The 23,520-nt window shown below is 29.9% G+C and overlaps 1 protein-coding gene across 31 annotated transcripts in view; it reads right to left on the minus strand.

Annotated features, from left to right (window-relative positions):
• Positions 1-23,520, minus strand: part of LOC107454643 (fasciclin-2) — a 186,694-nt gene that overhangs the window by 66,450 nt on the left and 96,724 nt on the right. For 14 of the 31 annotated variants that reach the window (XM_071183765.1, XM_043040769.1, XM_071183751.1 and 11 more), the window contains exon 1: positions 8,120-8,192. The exons of 12 other annotated variants lie outside the window; for them this stretch is intronic. In XM_071183765.1, coding sequence (XP_071039866.1) covers positions 8,120-8,177 — 58 coding nt within the window. In that variant the 5' untranslated portion in view covers positions 8,178-8,192. Of the gene's footprint in view, positions 1-3,241; positions 3,294-8,119; positions 8,193-23,520 lie in introns of those variants that run through there. 5 more of the 31 variants (XM_071183769.1, XM_071183779.1, XM_071183746.1 and 2 more) reach the window with 1 other exon arrangement.

Genomic DNA, 23,520 nt, shown 5'->3' on the forward strand with positions numbered 1-23,520 from the left:
AATTATTGAAAATGCGCTACCTCCATTTGAAACATAATGACAAATAAAGTACATCTGTAATTAGGACAGATGCATAAATAGGATAAAAAAAAAAAACAGAAAATTTCTGTCAAGACACCATAATTGTGTCTCATTGTGATATATTATATTAATAAGGATACATAGCTATGCCATAGAGACGCCACAGATCTAAAACAACGCATCATTTCAAGATGAATCAGAATAATTTGCGTATCAGATCGGAATTATCAGCAACATTAGTAGAGAACGAATCCGTCAGCTGTTTTGTTCTAGAACATTTAAACTGACTCACACATTTGCTTGCTGCCACAACATTTGGGATCGGGAGGATTCGAACAATCGAACGTTCGATTACAGGGGGATTTTCTCTGTAATGAGAAATACAGTTTGGGGATGATGGTCATTCTCTCCACAATATTCGTAGATGACGAATGTTAGTAGATAGTGGACCTTTGGGGCGTTGCAAACTATTGAGTGCGGGTTAGACTATTCAAATAGCCCGGGCCATTCAAACACACTTTTGGTGAATATTCCGTGGTTGGTTTAATCAATAAAACAATAATAGAGTGCGTCAATGAGTGGTTGTAAAGGACTGTAAGTAGTAATTTCATGAAGGGTGACTTAATTGGTGTCTGTAATAGCAAGTGATTACTCACGAAGGTAGGCGTCATCCATGGAAAATTATGGAGTTAAAAGATAATATAGGGATATTGTCGTGCAGTTTGCCTTTGAAAATTTCTGTCCCGATAAAGCTTTAACCTTTAAAGTTAATAAAGCTTAAACCCAATTAAATTCATTTAAAAACAAATATTTTAAAGTAAAATTATTGTTATTTAGAAACTTTAAAAATATTTAAAAAACAAATTCTTTCAACAGGTTAGTATTTCAAAATTTAATTTGTTACAAAAAGTCATGAAGCAATGATATTTCTAACCAGTTAAATCGGGACATAAACTGAAATTTACATTTTCCTGTTTTCAGTTGAGTATAATGAAAATTTAATCCAATGATGAATTATTGATTGATTACATTAAGTTAATAAGCGGTAAAAAGTATCTTATTTAATTACAAAACAATAATCCCAGAAGCATTAGGATAAAGTTTTAGATTCATTTTTAATTAAACGTCAAAGTAGTCCAAGGCAGCTATGCGAAACTCTCTTCCCCGCAAAACGCATTACAAAATGACAATCCTAGAAGCAATAGAATAAAATTTCAGATTGTAATTCTCTAAAAACGTTAAAGTCTAAAACAGGCATGCCCTACTCTCTTATCGACGAAGGTCAAATTAAGTTAATAAAATGCAAATCGGGTGAAGTTTTTTTTTAAAGACTATATTTTTAACTGGATCTTCGTAGAACACGTGTACGGCATGCCTGATTTAAATAATAGTTAAAGTGCAGTAACACAGTAATTTAAGCATCCTTATTTTATGCTGAACTATTTTCTCTTAAAAAGAAACAAATTCAAAGACGGTTTTACAGAGTTGAAAATTACTTGCTTCCTGAAGTGCGGCTTCATGTTAAAGTTTTTCCAAGGTTTCCTTTCTCAACTTTGGATGCGCTTTTTTTTTGGTGAATAAAATGCAATTCTACACTTTGATTTTCTTTCCCTTTTTTTTTATTCCTCGCCAAGTCTAAACTAATGTGCGAAGTGAAGCTTTCTCGGAGTTCCTCATCTGTTACGCTGGCGACACTATGGGACATAGGAAGAGGAACAGAGCGTCTGCGTTAAGTGGATAACGACCACCCTTAAATAAGGAACATCCGTCACTATCTAACAGAACGTGGTGTTGTGCATTATCTGGCGACACCTCATCTTATTTTTTACTTGATCTGAAAATGACTTAAGCTAAGATGTTTTTACTTGTTGGGATGCGTTTATTTGCTTTCGCAGCGAAAAAAAACAGTTAACAAGACCCAAGAAAAGTACTTAAGATGATAGATGTTCTTTTTTTACTCGCCAAACGCTGACTTCGCAATTGAAATTGCCGCAAACTAATTTCAAGTTGGTGACGCTGGACTCTAACGAAACAATAAAATAAGATTCCCGAATTTTCAAATACCACAGTAAATTGGACTAGGTCTTTGAGGGGGAAAAGATGTTTCTAATAATTAGTTTTTCATCAGCAAGATTTCTGGGCATTGCAACTATTTACAAAAGAATATTAAATTACAACTTACAAAACAGGACAACAAAAAATACAACCGAGATTATAGCCAAAAATTAAACACATTTGAGAAGTTTAGTATTAAATATTGGCATTAAATAGAATTAATAAATTAATTTAGAGTTTTAACTTATCTTATTACCATTAGAACTTGTGGTTTTTCATTTATTTCTTTGCATCTAATGAAAAAACTAAAAATGACAACTGCTAAAAAGTGATGCAAATAATTTGTAAATGCAAATTAATTTTTAGATGGTAAATGTTCTTTTTTTTTTACACGCTAAATGAGTTCACAATTGCAATTTCTGCTAACTATTTTCAAGTTACATTTACATTCAATTAGAAAACTAAGCATTGTTAGTGTATTTAAAAAACTTGGTAATATTACCAAATACCTAATACACGGCAATGATGCCAATGATACCTAAGCAATGGTATAATTTACAAAACAAAATAAAATAACGAGTGAATAAAAAAATAAGAACGTAGTCGAGATATTATCCAAAAATGTAACACACCGTTTTTAAGTTTCCATTAACATCAAACATATTTTAAATTCTATTTGTCTAATTAAATAGACTTACTCTTAACATAAATGCGTTTTAATTATATATAACTACATTTAAAAAGAATCCTGAAAAGCATGGCTTAATTTTCTTTTAAATACAAATTATTTTTTTTACATTAATTTATTTTTGAGAAAAGAAAATTTATTTTACGAAGTGAAAATTTATTTTTGCTAAGAGAGGATTTTTGCAAAGAGATTGATAATTTATTTCGCGTAAAATGAATATTCCATTTTTTCCTTTTTGAATTAAAATGGTATTTTCCAAAACAAAATTTTATTTCTGTTAAAAAAAAGAATGAATTATTTTAAAGGAAGAATTTAGTATTTTAAAAGAGTATTCAGTCTAACGGAATTTTAGTATTTTAAAAGTAGAATCCAGCTTCTAAGTGAAAAACAAAATCTAAATTCTAATGTAAAATGCTTTCTGAAATATTATAGATAATAGAGAGTAATTCAAAGAAATAATTTACAAAATTAACTTACCAAGAAACAATATCAGTAATGATGATTTAAAATACATTTTACATAAACATACCTAGAAAGAAAAGAAAACAATTATTAAAAGCTTAATCATTACCAATGACATTAAGAATTTACATTCATATTTTTAAAAATTTTAAACCTCATGGAAAATGTTTGTAATAAAACTATACCTTTCTTTTCATAGCTGTATAAATCACCTAAATTATGAAAACCACTCCACGTTTTAATATTTTGAAGATAAAGCAAAATAACGTGTATTTTCAACAATTTCCATTTTTGACACAAAATCCATGAAATCAATAAAAGTCAGTTTGATCTACCCATTATATTTTAACAGATAATAAGTTACATAACTAAAAAAAAAAGACATTTTAATCAAAATAAAGACTATATTTTTAAATATTACAATTTCTATATGAAAAAAGCATATCTTCTGTACGAATATTACTATTCGAAACTGTTATCCATTAATAATAACTATGTATATTACTTCGTATTTGAAAAAATAAACTTAAAAACATAATAATATACACATATAAACATAATAATTACATACAAATATTTTTAATAATTATTTAATTCATTATTAATTAATATTTTCAATAAACTTTACAGTTCGGTAAAACTCAGGAATAATAAACACAACACCGAGTTCCAAGTATTTAGAAAATATTTTTTAATGAAAATATTTTTTTAGAAAATATTTTTCAAACAAAATCAATTGAAACAATAAATTACTTGGACTCATAGTTCCGTTAAAAAATATTTTAAATAGATATCTTTAATTTTTTTTATGGCTGCAACCATCTTTGAAATTACAAACAAAAAATAATGCACACACATTCGAATATTTAAAATTATATTTTTTTATTTAGAAAAAGAAATATCTATCATCAAAACTAGAAATTCGCGACAAATATTTCAAATACACGCGTTATTTTACTTGTTTAAAGTATATCTAGACTTCAAATAAGTAAAATAACACATATTTTCAAGGATTTCAACCTTTCAAATAAATTCCATTGTAGAGATCTCTTCAGAAGACGGAAAAAAAGAAGATTTTTCTCAGCATTGCCCAGATGAATAGGATAGAAATCAAAGAAGTCTCATCGTTCTTGTCCCTCTTCACAAAAAAGGAATGAAGAAGAAGGACCCTCATTTCCAAGTCCAATCGTCTTCCGGGTGCCAAAGAAATGTTTTGTGTGATTTTCTCGGTCTGTGCTGGACAGTTAAGTCAACTGTCCAGCCAGTCCACCACCCATCAGCACCTGGACCTCAATTTCCAGTCGAGGGCACCTATTGAAATAGAGGAGCACTTGTCCTTCTACGATTCATTGATTTTAAAGGGTGTCTGAATGGGAATGGATGGTTGGGGGAGTAAGGGACTCTTGACTTTCGCTAGGTGGTAAAAGTGCTTTTCCACTTTTGCTTCTTCCTCTTCCTTGGCACTAGCCTATGTCCAATTTTTAGCTTAAATTACTCACATTTGTTTTTCTTCTTCTTTTATTCAATGGTTGTTTGTGCGAAGAAGCTAGTGCCAAGAAGGAATAGTACTTCTCTTTGCAGTATACCATCATATTCTGTATTTTTTTCCTATTTTGCATTTGCATTTGTAAAATACTATTTATTAAAAAAAATAAAATGAAAAAATATTTTAATCCGATAAGCAGTTTCACAAGTAAGTAAAAATAAAGAAAAACCAAATAAATAGTCCTCATAAAAATGTACACATATTTCAACACAGTTATATTATTTTATGAGACTTCAGGGCTGTATGATAAGCTAAATTTTAAAGCTGTTTTGGTTTAAAAAATTGCCATTTTCCTGTAGGCAATAAATATGTTTAAAATTATTGGATCGATATCTACTAAAAGATAGTGAAACAAGCTTCAAAACCAATCTAAAGGTAATACTAAGGATCAGTCTAGCGTAAAAAAAATGAGGCTTTTCGCTATACTGCCACAAGGACTTCAAATTCACTACACAGATATATAAATATTCATTTGAATGTACACTTAAATAGATAAAAAAACTGATTAAATATTCAGAAAAAATAATTAAACTGACGTAATTACTGTTTTTTTTAACGTGGGACAACTGGTTGAATGTAGGTTTTAATGACATAAGAACATAAATGGTGTTTTAAACTGATTTTCACAAGAAAAAAAGGGATGAAAATTAAGGAAATTTTCTCCGGGAGAGTTTGCTTGCTAACTCCATAGAAAGATTATAAGAGAAGAAAAAAATTATATTTTTAATGCTACAAAAATATTAAAAGAATACTGCTTCACTCTTAGAAGTGTGCATTAATATACTGCGATTTTTACATATTAAAAGTACCTTTTGAATCAGCAATACATTATTTTTTAAGCTTTAAAAGATTAAGATATTGAAAGTTATTTCCTAAAGTTTCTAAACCCTTATCAAAACTACACCACGAATAATAAATTCCCAAGATTAAAAAAATTATCTACTTTTACACACACATCACTGATTATAAGTGTAAATTTTAACGCGGGAGAAAAAAAAAGCATTAACTAGACACACAAATTCATAATGGATTTTAATCGAAAATCATTATAAAACAGATCGTAGGCTCACGTCTCGAGTCCATCCTTTTAAGATATACGATGCCGTAAAATGTTTACGGCGCTTCTTAGACACCAGTCATAAAAGCGGCCAGCATCGAGCCTCTACCGCACCAAGGAAGAAGAAAAACTGCAACAAAATACAAACTTGGAATCCTAATTTCTTTTCTGCCAAGAAGAATTTGTAGCTACTCTTGAACATTTTCTTATTTACTACGAAGGCCCGATAGCCATAATCGTCACTGATGCAGAAGCATTGGCTGACGGTATTCTACTTCATGAAGTATCGTAGAAATAAAATGAGATAAAGTGACGCTTTAGGCTGAAAACTAGCTGCTTTTGCTTTCCTCAGTGAAATAGATATCCCACAATTACAAATTGATAATTTGTAAGCTACAAATCGTTTGCGGTCGCCCCCTTTTACATGGTGGACGCTAGAAGAAGGGGGTTTGAACGGCGAGAAGACCACTCGTCTGGTCAGCAGAAGGGGAGATAAGGAGTGATAGATTTATGAGGAATTAGAATGCAGAACGCCTTATCTTAACAATTTGTTCTTGTGGAATATAACATTTCTTTCAATTTGTTTTTGTGGTATATCTATTTCATTGAGGGACGAAAAAGTTTCTACTTGCGACCTTGCTCTCAGCCTAAATGTTTAAATTTAACTGAAACACTCAGTAGTCATGACTGCTACAAGATTAGCGATTGCACTTGTATCAGTAGTTACTGGGGGCTCTTAAAAGCCTTAGTGCAGTCATAAATCTTTTAGTCAGATTTATATTGTTAGATACCGCAGATCGCTCTATATTAGTGGAATATCTTTATGTTTTAGCCGTTGGAATAATCAATTGTTTGGTTGTAAATTGGGGCATAAAGTTCATAAATTATGAGCTTTCCGATCGATAGTTCAATAGCAACAAAAGTTATTAAATTAGCTGTTACTATCCTAAAAACACCAAACAGTGTTTTTTTTTTAAGTGCAGTAAATCACCGTTTACACGTCTGTGAATGAAAAGACCCATAATTAAATTAAGCAAATTAATGAATTCAATTGTCAAAATAATTTTTATGATAATGTTCTGGGAATTTAGCAGTTCATATTACTTCTAAAGAAAAAAAGAAAAACAATTTAAATTGAAAACAAAAAATCTGAGACAAAAGTATCAAAGAAATCAGACCTAAAGCTGATATCTTGAATACATTTAAGTGGCAGGTAGACATTAAAGAAAAAAAATAAATTTGAAAGTGAAAATTCTGTTTTCGAGCAAGACTTCAAATTTCTCGAATCGAAGCAAAATATTTATGCACTTAGAATAAAAAAAGACGTATAACAGATGATATTTTCGTCGTGTAAATGAACTATTTTAACGTAGAAAAAATTAAGAATGAGCTTGATCTACAATAAAACGACGTATAAAAATGAGAAATTTAAAAACGGTGCTTATTGTATATAGTTTAAAAGAGTAGATTATTCCTAATAGTAGTTTAGTTCTTATTTTAATACTTTTTCAGAAAAAAATAGTTCAGCGTGGAGCCATAATAACGGTGCATTAATCCATATTACGGTGTAAATTTGCGGCTACTTTATTATATGTTTCCGTCCAAGTCAAATCGTAGTATCGAATAATCAAATTTAGGAAGTGTGATAATATGGCTCAACTTAGCATCATATACGATTTGTAGCAAATTTGAACGGGTTTATGGCTCAACTTAGGACGCATACTAAATTGAGCAGTACGATGTTATTGCTCAATTTAGACCAGCATGCAGAGGTGGCAGCGAAACGTTACTATCACGCAACATATCATTACATTAAAGTCGCAGCCAATTGGAACGATATTATTGCTTCAAAATATTATTGCTGCAACACACTTCAAAATAATTAACATTTAATATTTTAAACTTATTTCATAAGCATTACAGCAAACTTTAATAACATTAAAAAATAAACGGTTAGGTAAATTTGAAAATGATACTTATAAGTTCAGTACCACATTTTCGACAATTCAATTTTTAAAAAAAAATATTTAACAAAAAAAGTTAAGTCCATTCACTTTTGCTTATCTCCGTTGGCGTGATCTTAAATAATAAATTTAGTTCTGAAATAAATGAAATTTACTGTAAACCAAGCATTGGAGATGGGTAGCAAGAATGGGTTTAGTAGGAATAAAAATAAATTTCCGCCGCAGAGTTTCCGAGAACAAGTGCAATGCCTGTCTGCGAGCAACAATCAAGCAATTTCCCCAAATCAGATAAGAACCCTTTCATCCATCAGAACAGTTAATCTCACCTCTGGTGTCCTTCAAATTCTTTTCCCCGCCGGTCAAGGAGTGAGATAACTCTTCCATACCATTTACCTTTCTCTCTCTCTTGAATAGTCCAATGGACTTCGGTCAAGCAACACCCCCAACTCACACCCGAAATCAATCTTTCCAGCAGCATGCAACAGCCTTAATCGTGCATCAGGCGATTAGTTGCAACTGGCTGCTGTCCATCCGATTAAGATCTGGTTAGTGTTTGCCCTTCCAACTGGTGATCGTCATTTTCTGGATTCGGACAGAGGTCATGGTGAAATTGAACAGACCTCCAGAGGAATGAAAGAGAAGTGGTCAGTTAATAATGGCATGCTCGGATGAGCAGACGATTTATTGATGATTCTGGTGCAATGCGAATTTGCGTTTTATAATACCGAATCTAATTTATTTATTTGTATAAAAGATTCATTTATGTGGAAATGGAGATCTTAGTGAAAGAACACGTGTCCCAATTCTTTACTTGTTTAAAGAAGAAACATAATGGAAGAGCATGTTGCATTTTATTTATGTGGAAATTAAGATCTTAAAGGAAGAACATGTTAAGTCCCTATATTTTTACTTGTACCAAAGAGAGGCTTAATGAAAGAATGTGTCATTTATATAAAAATGTAGATAGTAGTGGAAAAGTATTTTAAATATTTCCGATTCTTAACAAAGAAAGAAAAATACTATTGTGAATCTAACATTAGCTTCTACTGTTTCATTAGAGTGGATAAGTGATGAATTATAGAGTTTTCAAAACAGTAGGCACTCAAATGGGAGATAAAATATTCGGTGCCAAAAATGTTTCAATTCCATTAATTTTTATTAAATGATTTATTAGAGAAAAAAATTAATCACCGCAACTTTTCAAATATTCAACAAAAATCGCTCAATTACAAAACTAAATAAGAGTCATTCAATATTTTTAAATTTTTTTTTTAATTTTTAAGTGAAAATCGATCCCGTTAAAGATTAAGATAAAAGTTGCCTGTTAAAGATAACCTGCAACAGACAGGTAATAGTTAAAATTTTGCTTTTCCCCCTTTTTATTTTGATAAAAAGTGAAAAAAGCTATTTAGTTTCTGAAGCTATTTTCATTTAATGTTAAAAAAATAAGTAAAGAGGCTTTTGTCATGTTTTGAAGCTTTGTTCACAAAAGTAAGCCCATATTTTTTTCTTTTGGAATAGTGATCCAATGTGCTTCAGTTGATGCCAATCAATGATCATCTATAGATTGATTAGAATTATGCTTCAGGCAACATTATTCGGTATTACATCGATGTTCAGAGTTCACAGTAGAAGACAATAAATACTATTTTATGTAACATGCGTGAAGTTGTTGAAATTGGTTACTTTTATAAGGTATGTTAAGAATACAACAACTGTGATTCGAGTGAGTTAAAAACTTAATATCCCTCGCCTTTATCGTTCTTAGTGTTTGAGTAAAATTAATCAACAATTAAGAATTATCTATATCACAATTTTAAATAACAACGAAATTAAGCGGAAACCTTGATTTTGAAACTTTTTTTTACAATGTATTGTTAAAGAATTGTTCGAAATTTACAAGCAAAATAATTGGAAGTGAAACTGATTATATCTCAACAAGCGAAGACTTAGGTGTATTATTCTGTTGAGTTTCAGTCAATGATAATTTTTTCCTTAATATTTTAAGCATTCAGTTAAAAATGTTGTTGAGATAATAGTTATATTTAGAAAGATAATCATGAAGAAACAAAGTAACGGTTATAACATCCTGATATTCGTAACTTAAAAGTAATTTTTATATTATAATAAATAAAAATTGAAGTTTTGCTGGTAAGAAAGATGAACAATTCCAAAAATACGCCTGATAAAAAAATATACATAAAAGCTTTCATACTATTATTCTCTAATTACAAATGACACATTAAAAAAAAAGTATCTTTACAATAAAAAATGTCTCACTTTAAATTTTCTCCGAAAATGACAATTAATATCTTATAAACTCTAAGAACATATTAAACACAAATTATAGGAAAAAAAATGGACTGATCACAATCATTTTCTTTTGCATTTATTATTAAAAAAAGAATTGAAGTAAAAGTATTAAAGTAAAAAAACGTTTTCTTTTAAAAGGAAAAATATAACATTAAAGTTCTTATCATAAAAGAATTCTTTACTAATAACATCTTTGTTTTGGCGAAAAAAAATGGTAATGGGCTACAGGTTGTGCTTTATCGTTAATAAAAAGAAACATCAAAATATGTGGACACGACACTAACCACATGTTTTTACTGAGCGCCATTTCCCGCTTTTTGACGGTAATTATTAATCCTAAAAAGTGGATGCAGGAGAAGAAAAAAAATCGGTGTAGCAAGAAAAAACATTCATTTTTTTTTTAGCTGTGTTGCATAAATAAATTCTCAAGAGCAAAATTAATTCCCGCTGAAACAATTTCCGATGAGCGTTTTCGAAGACGCGTAAATGTTATCGATGGCTAATTTCCTTTGTCTTTTCGAGACGCCGTTTCCTTGGCGACCAGAAGCTTTCCGATCTCTCAACTCATGTCAGAATGAGCGCCAAGCGGTGTGTTTAACCTTTGTCCGGAACATGGAGGAATTCCAACTGCTTTTCCCTGATCGCTAGAATTAATTGTTCCTCATTCATTGATTCGCTGACTCTCAGGAATTTGATAGGAAAAAGTGATTTGATATTTGATTGGCTAGAATGAAAGAGAAGGGGGAAAAAAAAGGAGCCAAGTGTCTCGATTTCTTTTATTTTTAGAGATTGTCACCAATATACTATCTTGGGTGGTTTAGCAATTACGTATGAAAGGAAATAGCCATTTAATTTTTAAGTAATTGTTTGGCATTGAAAGAGGTTGAATAAAAACAAAACCTGTTTGACGTTAAATGCATTTTTGAATTCAAAGTAGGTTGCCAAAATAATTTCGAAAAATAAATGCACTTGCATTATAATACAGAGTGAAACTTTTTTTAAAAATATTTATGCAATTGATTTTGTTAATGTTATTTTCAAGTTGATTGTTATTTTTAAATAGATTTGATGCAATTGATTTAATACAATAGAACGTTTGATATAGAGTCAATCAGCTCAAGAACCTTAAAAAAAGGCAATTAGAAGTTTCTTTTTACTTTACAAGTAAATTACTTAAATTTTTTTTCGTGCATGTTGAGAGCTATCTTTTCTGTGTACAGGTATTTTACTTAAGTTTAAAAACTGAAACTTATATCGTAAAGAGCAAATATCAATACAAGACATGAGCTTCTCCTAGAATTCACAATAACTTGTAACGATACCTTAAACACTTATCTAAATTATAAAAAGAAAAGTCTGATTTCCATTCGAAATAACAATTTAAACAATTTTGCGTTGACGATAAATTTTATTAAAAGAATTAGTTTGAAGAAAAAAAATAATTGAATTTCGGATTTCGAATCATTTTTTATTTCGTAGGGAAACTCTTCTTACATTTCGAACACTTTCATCCTCAGTACTCTCCGATGAGAGTACTTCATCTGATAGTGCTAAGTAATCTGACTACTTGAGAATCAAAATATCTGAGAGCATCAACTAATTTTAATAGTTATTTGACAAAGAGCGTTTAAGTTTAGCTAAAGTATTTATACTCTTCACGAAATAAATGAAACTGGTAATTTTGAGAAAGTAATCCACCATATGAAGAAATAAAAAAAATTTATAATTTGATATTTTTGTTATATTTTGTTAGCTTTGAAACACAAATTCTTAGTAATTTGTATCAACCTTAGAATGGTGTTCATTGGAATCCTATTATCTAGCAATTTGAACCATCTAAAACTTCTTAAGTTTGCTAATTTTCTCGTTATTAAGGTTTAAAGCTTTGATATTATGGTTCAATCTTTTTTTTCGTTGGCTCGAAAAATGGTGGATGTTGAATCGATTATTGATACCGATATTACGGTTCAATACTGAGTCGAATTTCTGAATATAGCACCAATAATTCAACGTAAAGTAGTTTCTAATTTTTATTTCTATTTCTGCACAACCATGAAGTATTAGCTAAGTATAAAAGCAACACTCGAGTGACTATAGCTTTTCGGCAAACAAATACATCAACAAACAATGACTTTCAACTTTCTTTCATAAAACAGTGGCTTTTAAAAACCAGTCTCTGAACTTTAAGACCATTTTCTCCTTTCTCAAGTGAAAGAAGGGATTTTATCCATCTAAATCCAATAATAAAAGGGATAAAGTAGCTCACAATGGCTATAATTATCACATTTTACAGCCGATTGTAATGGAACTTACGCATTCACGTTCGAAAAAGCAATTTAAAAAGGGTAAAAAAAAATAATGTTGAATGCATCTTTCTTTATAATCAAGAAGAGGTTTTTATCGTTTGCTATCCATGTGGGAATGGTACGAAATGAAAGGGGAGGGAAGCCCACAAAACGTGGTTTTCTCGATTTGCTACTTGTTTTACGATTTCCGGAATGACGCGCAGACAGCGGAACAAAGCAGTAAATCTCACGGTTACAGTTACATACATCTCTTCTCCCTCCAATGATCTCCCCCCTTTCGCACCCTTTTCATCTCCTAATAAGAAAAATCCCACCGTCCTCAGGTAAGGTAAGATAACGGAGATAAGGTCAATTACCAAAAGCCCCACAACCGTCCCTCAAAAAACGGTTTCAAGATACACTGTTATTTCTTGAGTTGGCTTGGCCAGGTGTATTCGGGGGTGGCAGACGATGTCTGTAGGTGACGTAACGGAAATAGGCTCCCAGGGAGCTGTCCTCTGACCAGACCGGAAGTTGATTACTTGGGATGCCTCCCCTCTTCAAAACCCTTGAGAGATAGCGTTACCGGAAATAATTTCCCCTTGGGGTACATCATTATCCGACCATATCATTTTGTAAGGGAAAGGTAACTTTTTTGTTACTAGATGAGGAGGGAACTTCAAGAAAAATAACGAGTAGTTTTTGTTCTGATTTTCAACACCCCTATCGCAGGCAGACTTTCCAGTTTCGAGTGGGAATCAACGAAACGCTTTACACCTTTTTTTTTTCAATTCAATCTAATACATGGGATTTTTTAAAATTTTATTAGCCTACTTTTAACGTGCAATTCAATATAACAAGTTGCAAAATTAAATATAATTTGTATCACTTATAGTTTAAATGAGTTGTTGTGCTGATGCTATGCTTTCCTTCCTTGTTCTTTTCAATATCGTACGAAAAGAGTGCTTTTTTTATTAAAAAAATACTTGAAGACAGCTTTATTACTTTTTTTAAGTTTTGTTTCGAATTTTTCATGTTACACGAGAACTGAAAGATGATGCTCCATATTTATAAGAGTATAAGAAATCACAATTTGGTCTTAAGGATGTTCTTCGAAAATCTTTGACCAAGGGAAAAAATAATAAACTATAATTCAAATATCTTAAATTCAGCAAAATTTTTTATTTTAAGTAATACATACTATCGTGATGGAAAAATAACGCATGTACTTCATAATTAGCAAATAGCTTTAAGATTTTCTCTGTTATAATCTTATAATAGTTATAGAAATAGGATATTACAGAGTGCGGTAAAAAAAAAAACTAGGGACAAATAATTTTTAATGTAGCTTTATCAAAATAAATAAGTTAAGAAAATATAACAATAATACGAGTAAACTTTTGGTAATAAATAAATTCAATTTGCTTTGCAGTGGCCGCTTCTTGCTGCAATGCAAAGGCGCAAACGCTGATTGAAATTGTTAGCAATGGGCTGCAAATCTTCGCCTTAAATCTATCCCTTTTCCCGCATAAGCGATAGTTTTAAAATTCAAACTTAAGTGCGTAACGATTGAGTGAACGAACGATTCGATCAAACAATTTAAAAAAATATCTTTTGCTTGTCAATGTTAAAAAAAAAAAAAAAAAAAAAAAAAAAAAAAAAAAAAAAAAAAAAAAAAAAAAAAAAAANAAAAAAAAAAAAAAAAAAAAACAATAAGTAAACTGAGAGATATAATATAAAATATTTTATGTTTACAGTGGTAGACAAAAAGAAATCAACAGACTTATTAAAAAGAAAGCAGTAAAATTCTATTCTCTGATTGCGTTAACTTTGAGTATTTTTGCTGTACCCTGCATTCGCTTATTCCTAGATTTCAAAGGTTTATTCCAATTGCAAACAAAACTTTGGAAGAAAAAGCACCCTAAAAATGCTCACGTTCTAAGCATTTAAATAAATTAAGAGCTCATTTCGGTAATTATAAAAAAAAAATGCATATTTTCTGTTTTGTTTGGATATTTGCTTTACCGTATTAAAGAAAAGAGTCATATTTTTAAATATCATTACAAAGTTATTTAGTTTTGATAGATTAGGTTTGATTTTTAAATTTCTGTTGCACATATTTTTGAATTATCAAGAAAAATACTAAAGTAAAAGAAGTCGCCATAGTAGTTTTTAACTTTTGTTCACGTGTTTGGAATACAATTTATCTTTTCCCTGCGATTTGTCATTGTTTCACAATAAGCATTTCAATCCTTAATTGCTTTTTTAAAAAGGCAAAGCCACAAAAATCTATGCCCTATCTTGTCATTAGTTTTTAAAAATAAATATGATGTATAAAAGTTGGTTTCAAACTAATTCCCGCATAAAAATTTAGGTTCGTTAAGTTCCTTCGACACACCATTTTTAAACCTTATTCGTGAATAAAGTTTATTTTCACCTTTTTTCTTTACTAACAAATTCCTTTGCTGCCGTTATATTTACGATAAACTCCACACATTTCCATTCCATAAACTTTTATAAATATTTCAAGAAAAAGAGTCCCAAACACAAACTAGTGAAAGATTAAATAACAAAAAGAGTAACCAAACACACGCTCTTTTTGAAAAAGTCATTACCACCAGTCATAAACTGTCAAAATGAACACAATTCCAAAAATAACATTTTCCACGCAGTTTCAACATCTTTTGAAGTATTTGCGAACGTCATATTTTAAAACTTTCTGACCTGAAAAAACTATATAAACGAAAGCAATGAAGTCACGCGTTATATTAGAACAAAGTTACGAGCTGTGGTAACGAGTACATTTCTTTTGATGCTCTACTGGGGGCCAGATAATGATGCAGTAAGTTAGGATGAGAAAAGAGATAATTTCTCTCTCGATCTTTCTGGAATAAATTCTTCGGGAAAGAAGCCAAATGGGCCGAAAAAAAGCACGGTTCTTGACTTTTTGCAAACGACAGCAATTGTTTCAAGAAAGTTGGTTGTTTATCGTTTCGAAATTCTATTATGAGAAACATTTTTTTTTCTAGAGTAGAAAAAGCTACTTGCCAATTTTAAGAAAATAATGAATTCATTCTTTTCTAGTTTTCAAAAAAGTTAAGAGTTGTGAGACAGTTCGAAAATTCTTTAGTTTTTAATGAATCTAATGCCCCCTCCAAGTTTCATTGTATCGGCTATTCTGAACAGTTTTATTACGCCGTTGTTCTAAAAATGGCAGACAATTTCAAAAGCTAAGGAAAAATGGAACAACATACGAAAGTAAGGTAACGATTTTGAATTTTGTCATGGACAAGATACAAAATTTGAACGATATCGGTCGAGTAGTTACTGAGAAATAAAATTTTTAAATATACGACTTTTTAAAATTGGAAAAACTAGAAACTATTTGACAGGGTTTTCTCTTTTTTTCTTTCTTATTTTGGCATTTGGATTTATCGATTCAAAATGATGCAAAAATTTGCAAGCCTTGCAATTAACATTTTTTCGACTATTATAAATAAGATAAAAAGTAATGAATAATTATTAAAACTTATTTTTTACATACCTTTTGTAATTATTCGCAAAATTTTTTAATTTCTTTTAAAAGATTAAGATTTTTTGCAAAATATGCAAAAAGTGAAATTAATATTAAGGGGCTTTAACTTTTGACAGTTTTCCTACCCAAACTATCAGGACCACGTTTTCTAAATATCGGCTACTCCTCCTATTTTCAGAAATCAAAATCCTCAAAAGGAAAAAAAAAAGTGGATATTTAGAAAAATATATTTTTGTGTCAGATTTCGTTGATCAAAATATCGCCTGAATATTAAGGGTAAGGCCTTTAATAAGCGAAAATCCGATTACCGTATCAAAATTTATTCCGAGTTTTCAATTTTTTCGAACTATAAAACTTATATAAAAAAATTTTTCGCCCAATTCACAATTTTAATTAAAATTTTTTTTTCAATTATCCTGTTTCCATCATAATTGTTTTTTTGAAAACTAAATGCTTAAAGATAACAACTTAAATAACTCTTACTAATTACAGATATTAAAATTTAGTATACGTATGTGAAACTAAGAAGAATTAAAATTAGAAAACAAATTAGAGAAAAGATCTTCGCCAAGAGTATGAATGAAATGCATTTTAAAGAGCGCCAAGAAATATTTAAGTGAATAAACACTTTGTTCTTCCTTTATTTCACTTTCAACGATTTCGTCACTTATACATCTTGTTTTCTGACGCCATTTTTGAGAGGCGGAAAATATTTTATCGGTGTTTCTACGAGCTGCTTTTATCTGCTACGAGAGCGATAAGAAAGCAGTTATGTGGTTAGAGATAACGGGCTTTAGGGGCACTTAGGCGGTCTGGAAAAATGCCCCAACCCGCCGTTATAAAGAGAAATTGGTTGAATTATTGCCTCCATTTTAGTAAATTAAAACAAGGTCCAGGAGAGTTATAAAAAAATTGCGTGTCTAGTCTTCGGAGTTACGTAATTTATTTTTAAAGTAAAAAAAAGAAATTTGAAAGTTTAATGTTAGAATAAAGAGATGCTTAGTAATAAGGTATTTAAATTTTTGAAGAATTTTGCTGAATTGAAAAATATTGCGAAGGTATGCATTTATTAAAATTGTAGCAATGGATATTTTTATCCAAAGCCACAGAAGATAAAAAAAGAACGGAACAGTTAGGATTTTTAAATGTTACGTTATAAATTGCAATCGTTAAAGGCAGTTTAAGAAAGTACGAAAGTGTATCTAAACTCATTTGAGGTAAATTTATATTACTGTAACGTAAAAAATTAAAAATATATCTGTAAAAAAAGGAACATATTAAAGCAAATTTGATTAATTAATACAAATTTCTTGCACAAGAGGCATATTTCGATTATACCACACAGCTTAAACCTTGTTTAGTACTATTATAACTAAGTTAATATTTAGGTAACTATATTAAAATTTATATAATTATACTTAAAATTTTAGCAAATAGAATAAAAACAAAACTACTTGACTTATTATAGAAACAAAATATAATCGAAAAAAATCTCACTCTGTAGGCGTAATAATCGTAACTTTAAATAATGATTTAGGAAAAATAAAATAGAATTACTATGATAGAGTATATCAGTGGTTCCCAATATTTTATGGCTATAGAACCCTAAATGATCTACTTTCGTTTAAAAATATTTAAAAAGAGAGAAGAAATTTTATTGCTTTAATAATGATAATCTTATATCAGATTTTATGTCCCATAATTGAAATCGTAGTCCCTGAGCTGAATGTAGTCTAATTATGAATTTAGTTTAGGTATATATGAACTGAAAAGGACTATAATTAAAATAAGCTGAATTATGGTTTTCGATTAAATAAAAACTGATAAAAAAAAAGGAAAAAAGAAAAGAAACCTTGAAAATAGCTATTTGAGCAACGTATTCAAAGGGCTTTCAAATTTTTTTTTTGAAATTATAAAGGGATTTGCTTGAAATTTTCAGGATACATTTATATTGCTAAAAACAACTTTTATACAAAATTTCAAAAAAATATTTCAAAATTTAAGAAATTAAAAAATTTAAATTTTTCAATTTTTTATGTTTTTTTATATTACTCCTCGCGTCTGAAATTTTGTCAAAATGACAAAATTCTTTTAAAATATTACATATTAGGTAATATTGAAAAAATTGTTGGAAGTACTTTTTTTATTTTTTATTATAGAAACAAATAACATTAAAAAAACAGTAAAAAACCTACATTTTTAGGAAAAAATCATGATACCTCTATAAAATATCATGTATAAAAAAAATACTATTCACTTAATTCAAAAAACTTTTCCAACAAAATGTTAATAATATTCATAAATATATAGCATTAAATTCTCAGGTCAATAGAATGAAAATTCATTACGCTGGAACAGTTTGAAAATTGTAAATTTCTCAAAAAAGACATTTTGAGAAAAATGACTTTTAGTACTTTTTCATTGCAAATTTTACATCTGAACAAATATTTCTTGTTTTTAATATAAATACCTATAAATATTGTCTAATGAACTAGTTTAATAATTATATACTTTAAATTTTTTTAAAAAAATTAACAAAATATTCATCTAATTTTAAATTAATTTTAAACTAAACTAATTTTAACAGTTACCTGCAGACAAAAAAAGGTAAAAAAAGGGGCGTGGTCAAAACTGAAATGGCCATAACTTCATCAATTTTGCTCTTATTCCAGAAATTTTTTTTTAAAATGTTCAGTTAAATGCCTAAATTTCAAAAATATAAAATGTAAAATATCGATTTTTTGACAAATTTTTGCTTCTTTGAAAGTCCCTTGTCACCTTACGAATTTAATTCTGCTCTCTTTATTTGAAAAGCATGATGGGGTATTTTTTTAAAATTGATGTCCATTTCATAATGTATTCAATATATTATCAGAAAAATTGTGTTTCCTCTTAAAAAAGAATGTAATTTTTTCATTGCCATTTTATTTTAAGCAATTGCACTCAGGTAATCAAAATAATAAATTAAAAACAGATTATTGATTGGATATAAATACAATTACAAGTATATTTATAAAAGAATTAAAAAAAATTGGTTAAAAAAATCCTAAATCTTGGAACCCTTTTAAGTCTACTACGGAACACCATTTGGGTACCAATGAAGTATATAAATCAAGTATTACTATAACACTTTTTCTTTTACATCCCTTTTCCTGTGCAATATAAAAAATTCAAAGTTAAAAAAAATATTAAAAATACGATATTAATAAAAAATGAAAGACAAATTAAATAAAAAAAATATTAAACAAATAAAACTGTTTGCAGTTAAAGTTAAAACATTTAATCAAACAAAATATTAATCACTCATCCAGGTTAGTATACCCAAATAACCCACAAGCACTTAGCAAGTTAATATGAAAGCTTTCCTTCAGTGCATTTTCCCCGAACTATAAATAAGTATTATAAAAATAAAATCAAAATAAAAAAAGGATATTAATAAAAAATGAATAATAAATAAGATCAAAATTATTGAATAAAAAAATTGTTCACAAATTAAGTTATAATATTTAATTATACAAAACCTTAATCACTCAAGCAGGTTAAAATGAAAGCTTTCCCTCTGTGCATTTCCCCCAGCTGATGCATTGCAGAGAAGAAGATACGAAGGGGAAATAATTCTGGTTTCTAACTTTCTAGATACTTAAAAAGAAATGCTCAACTTGACAAAATTTTTTTTTTGAATCAGACCATACTTTTTTTCTTGCACAAAATCAACCAAAACTGTTTAAACTAACTGTAAAAACTGTAACTGTAAAACTGTAAAAAAATAAAGAATAGTTTGCGAATACTTTAAAAACAATTTATTATTAGCTTGTTTCATCCGAAACTATTTATAAAATTTAAACAACGTATTTGGGTAACAAGTAGTTTAAGTTCATTTGATATTTTTCGATAACCATTAAATGAACGTTTTTATGATTTTGATTGACACATACTTCGGCATAATACATGACGTAGTTTAACAGTGTACAATTTTTTTATTGCCTTATTAAACAAAAAATGTATGGACACCCATTAAGTTAAACATCACAAATGAAAAAAATCATAAAAGTTTTTTTCTTCAAATAAACGTTAAAATAATACGTCAAATAAACGTTAAATAACGCTAAAATACGATTAAAAAAGTTAAAGAAAACAATTGCATCAAAGAGCAAGATTTCGCTTGTACTGTCTGACCTATTAAAAGTTAGACAAAAGATAAAGAATTAGATCCTTTTTACACTAAATTTACAAAAACCAAATTTTCAAACTAAAGCTGAAGTTAAACTAAGTGTAAGGCATTAAGTGGTAGTGCAAATATAGTTTCACGTGCCCTATGTAAAATATATTAATAGCGAAAAGAATTCGAATTATAATTTCCTATACCAAGTACAAAACATATTTATAGACAGAAGGACTAGAATTATAGTTTCATCAACCAAGTGAAAATTAAATTAAAATTAATATTTATTGTATGAAACATAAGATCCGATTTATAATTCAGCGACAAATACTAATCGTCAAATATTCAATCGTATATTTTAAACAAAAGTAATTTAAGCTAAAATATTTTGAATTTTTATTCAAATATTCCAAGAGCGTCGCCTAACAGTTTGAATGCATGAATGCTACCCATCCTCGCATGTAATTCAAACAGTTTTCAGGTGCGAAGGTGCCACATTCTCCAGTGAATGCAAACAAGAGCTTTTTACGTAAATATGATTTCCGATACTTTTCCCTTTTCGGGATCTTTTGTGGCCGGGTGAAAAATCCCTTTTTTCGCATCAGACTGAGCCATATTTCATCTATCCATGCCAGTTTGACATAAAAATCAATTCGGAGGTGTGTATAAAAAGCAGACTTCATTTCTTACGAAATTCTTATAACTTCGTTGGGGCGCTTCTTTTTCATAAATCCTTGGCTGAAAAATATCTCAAATATTCATTGGACCGAGATGGTTACCCGAGCATCTGGTGTATATATACCTTCCTCTCCAAAAAGAAAAATTTGTTGTGAGGGATTTAGTTGAAGACTGTAAACTTTTCTTTTCTCTTTTGAATCCCTTTTTTGAAAAAAGTTCGGTATTAAAGTTTAGTTATGTTGCTGAAGAAAAAAAAATGTTTTACACATCATTAAAGTAGTAGACAGACGTGAAAGTTGTTTTTGGAAAAAGAATGAAAAATGCAATTAGAAAAGAATGTTTTATTTTTTTCAGCTTAGAGGAATCTCATTTTTCTTTCGTTTCATGACTGTATGCAGGACAGAATATTGTAAATCTTTCTTTTACCCTTTTATTTAGGCATCATTGGATGTATGAACAGTATAAAAAACAACTACAAAATATTAAAACGGATCGTTTTTTTTCTCCATACAATCTACAAGAAACAATTGATCTTCCATATAAATGTATTGTTATTTTATTATACCTTTCTACAAGGCAAAATGATAAAATTTTGTTACTTAGCCAAGTGTAGCATTTTAAAGAGTGGCCACTTTTTTAAAACATGTAGCAACTTTTTTAAAAAGTGAAAATTTTAAAACTGTTAATGCAGGGCCATCACTTTTAAAGCATTTCTTAAAATATGGTAAACATTGCAAGGTTAATTTTTATACCGAAAAATTTTAAGAAGTAAGCGTGAAATAAAGTAATTTTCAGATTATAAAATATTCCCTTTTCATTTTATTTTATAACCGACGCTGAACAGCAGACCCAATTCTGAATCAACTATCAAGGTTCAACTCCACAGCCATTTAATTTTGAACGCAGTCCAGAAGATGAGGGAACTCTTGGATCAAGCACTAGGACAAACTAACCATCGTGAACAACTTTTTGATGAAACTAACCAGCACTTGCGTAACATAAACAGGAGAACCACGAAAACCTTAAACAGCAACCCCGACGATAAGGGGATTCTAATCCATGATCCACTGAGGATATTTTATGTCAACACTGTGTTCGGTGCGAGCTGGTAGCAGAATTCGTATCGATCAGCCAAAGCTGGGTTTCGGGCTTGAACACTCATTGGGGAGGGAGCTCTGTTCCCTGAGCCACCGTGGCTCTACCCTTTTTTATTAAAAAACAAATAAGAAAATGCACTTTGAATACATTTTCAAAAAAATAGAAAAGTGGTGATCGGTCGGTGACGGGGAAGCAATTTTTTTAATCCCCATATTTTTTCAGTAATTGTTGCGCCTCAGTAAATCATAAAAAGGTTTCTTGAAATCATAACTAATAATTTACTTAAAATGTTTATAAATCAATATCTTAACCAATTTTTCCTTCCAAATCCATATTAAAGCATTCCATCATTTTCACAAAAACATATTTAAAAAGGTAAAGTACTCTCCCATCAGCCAGTTGTTGGACACGGAGGTCAAGTAGTCTCAAGCTTCACAGTTTCAAGATCAGCGACATGATGGCGGCAATGTGGTCAGTATTACATACCAGTCGTCTTTACTATTCAGACGAGTACTCATTAATCTTAAGCTATGTGGTCTTTAAGCCTTTATTGGCTATCGGATACCCGGATCGAGACAATGAGAGTTCAGTTTCAATTACTATCGTGATTTAAAATAGTGGGTGGCCTTAAACCCATCACGGAGGGAAAAACTCCAGTCCTTCCTAATTACGGCTTAATGTTTTAATCATAAACATTCATTTGATTTAAATTGCCAAGTGCAAGTGAAGTGCTTGAGTAATATATTGAATAACAACACTTTCTAAAAGTGGCATTTTAAAACTTTGCATTAATTCGTTCCTTAATATTGTTTCCAAGTAGATATTTCGCAAGTGCCCACATTTTCCACAAGACAACAAAACAATACTCAAAAACACCTTATTGCTAACAAATATTCTTTTTCTTAAATCAAAAATATTCTCCTAATCATATCCTCCACATTTAAAAACAATCCCCTAAACATTTTAAAAATATGGCTTGTCATTATATTCCCCAAACCCTTTTCAATCCTATTGTCATAACAGAAAAATTCACAGAATCAAATAATACACGGCGCTTTTTCATTTTTCACTCTAATACCATTAACCTAAATAGTACTCCAAAAGGATTTGAGGGATCTAAGGATTTCGAACATTAATTCAAAGTCAGCAAGAAGACATTTTGAAACTTGGTTCTATTCAGCATGACGCTTTAAATTTAGGAAGTAAAAGAATTGGAATACTTTTTTAGAAGAATAAATGCACAACAGTAGCTATAAATACCACGTGGATGTGGTGGGGGGAAGGCACCTAGCACGTGCCTCTTCCCTAGACCATCCCCTTTATAGTCCTTCCAAATGCTTCCCATGGAAATGAATCTGGTGAACAATTCCGAATTTTTCCACCCCCTCTTTCCACTATAATACTAATGTTCTTGATCATTTTCGTCCCCCCTACCCCCTTCAAGAATCGTAACCGTTACTTTTGATGTCAGTAGCCATAGGGGATGATGTCAAATGGATGTCATTAAGAAGGGAGAACGACTCTCCTTTTCCAGTTTTTGAAAACGATGCAGGAATTGTAATTTCGGGAGAAAGCGGACTGTAGGTTCTCTTCCTCACATCTTTGGTGTCCATTACTACAAGGTAAATAGTGTGTTCGTTTGATTAGCATTTTTAT

Source organism: Parasteatoda tepidariorum, chromosome 1, assembly GCF_043381705.1.
Source record: "Parasteatoda tepidariorum isolate YZ-2023 chromosome 1, CAS_Ptep_4.0, whole genome shotgun sequence".
Taxonomy (NCBI): Eukaryota; Metazoa; Arthropoda; class Arachnida; order Araneae; family Theridiidae; genus Parasteatoda; species Parasteatoda tepidariorum.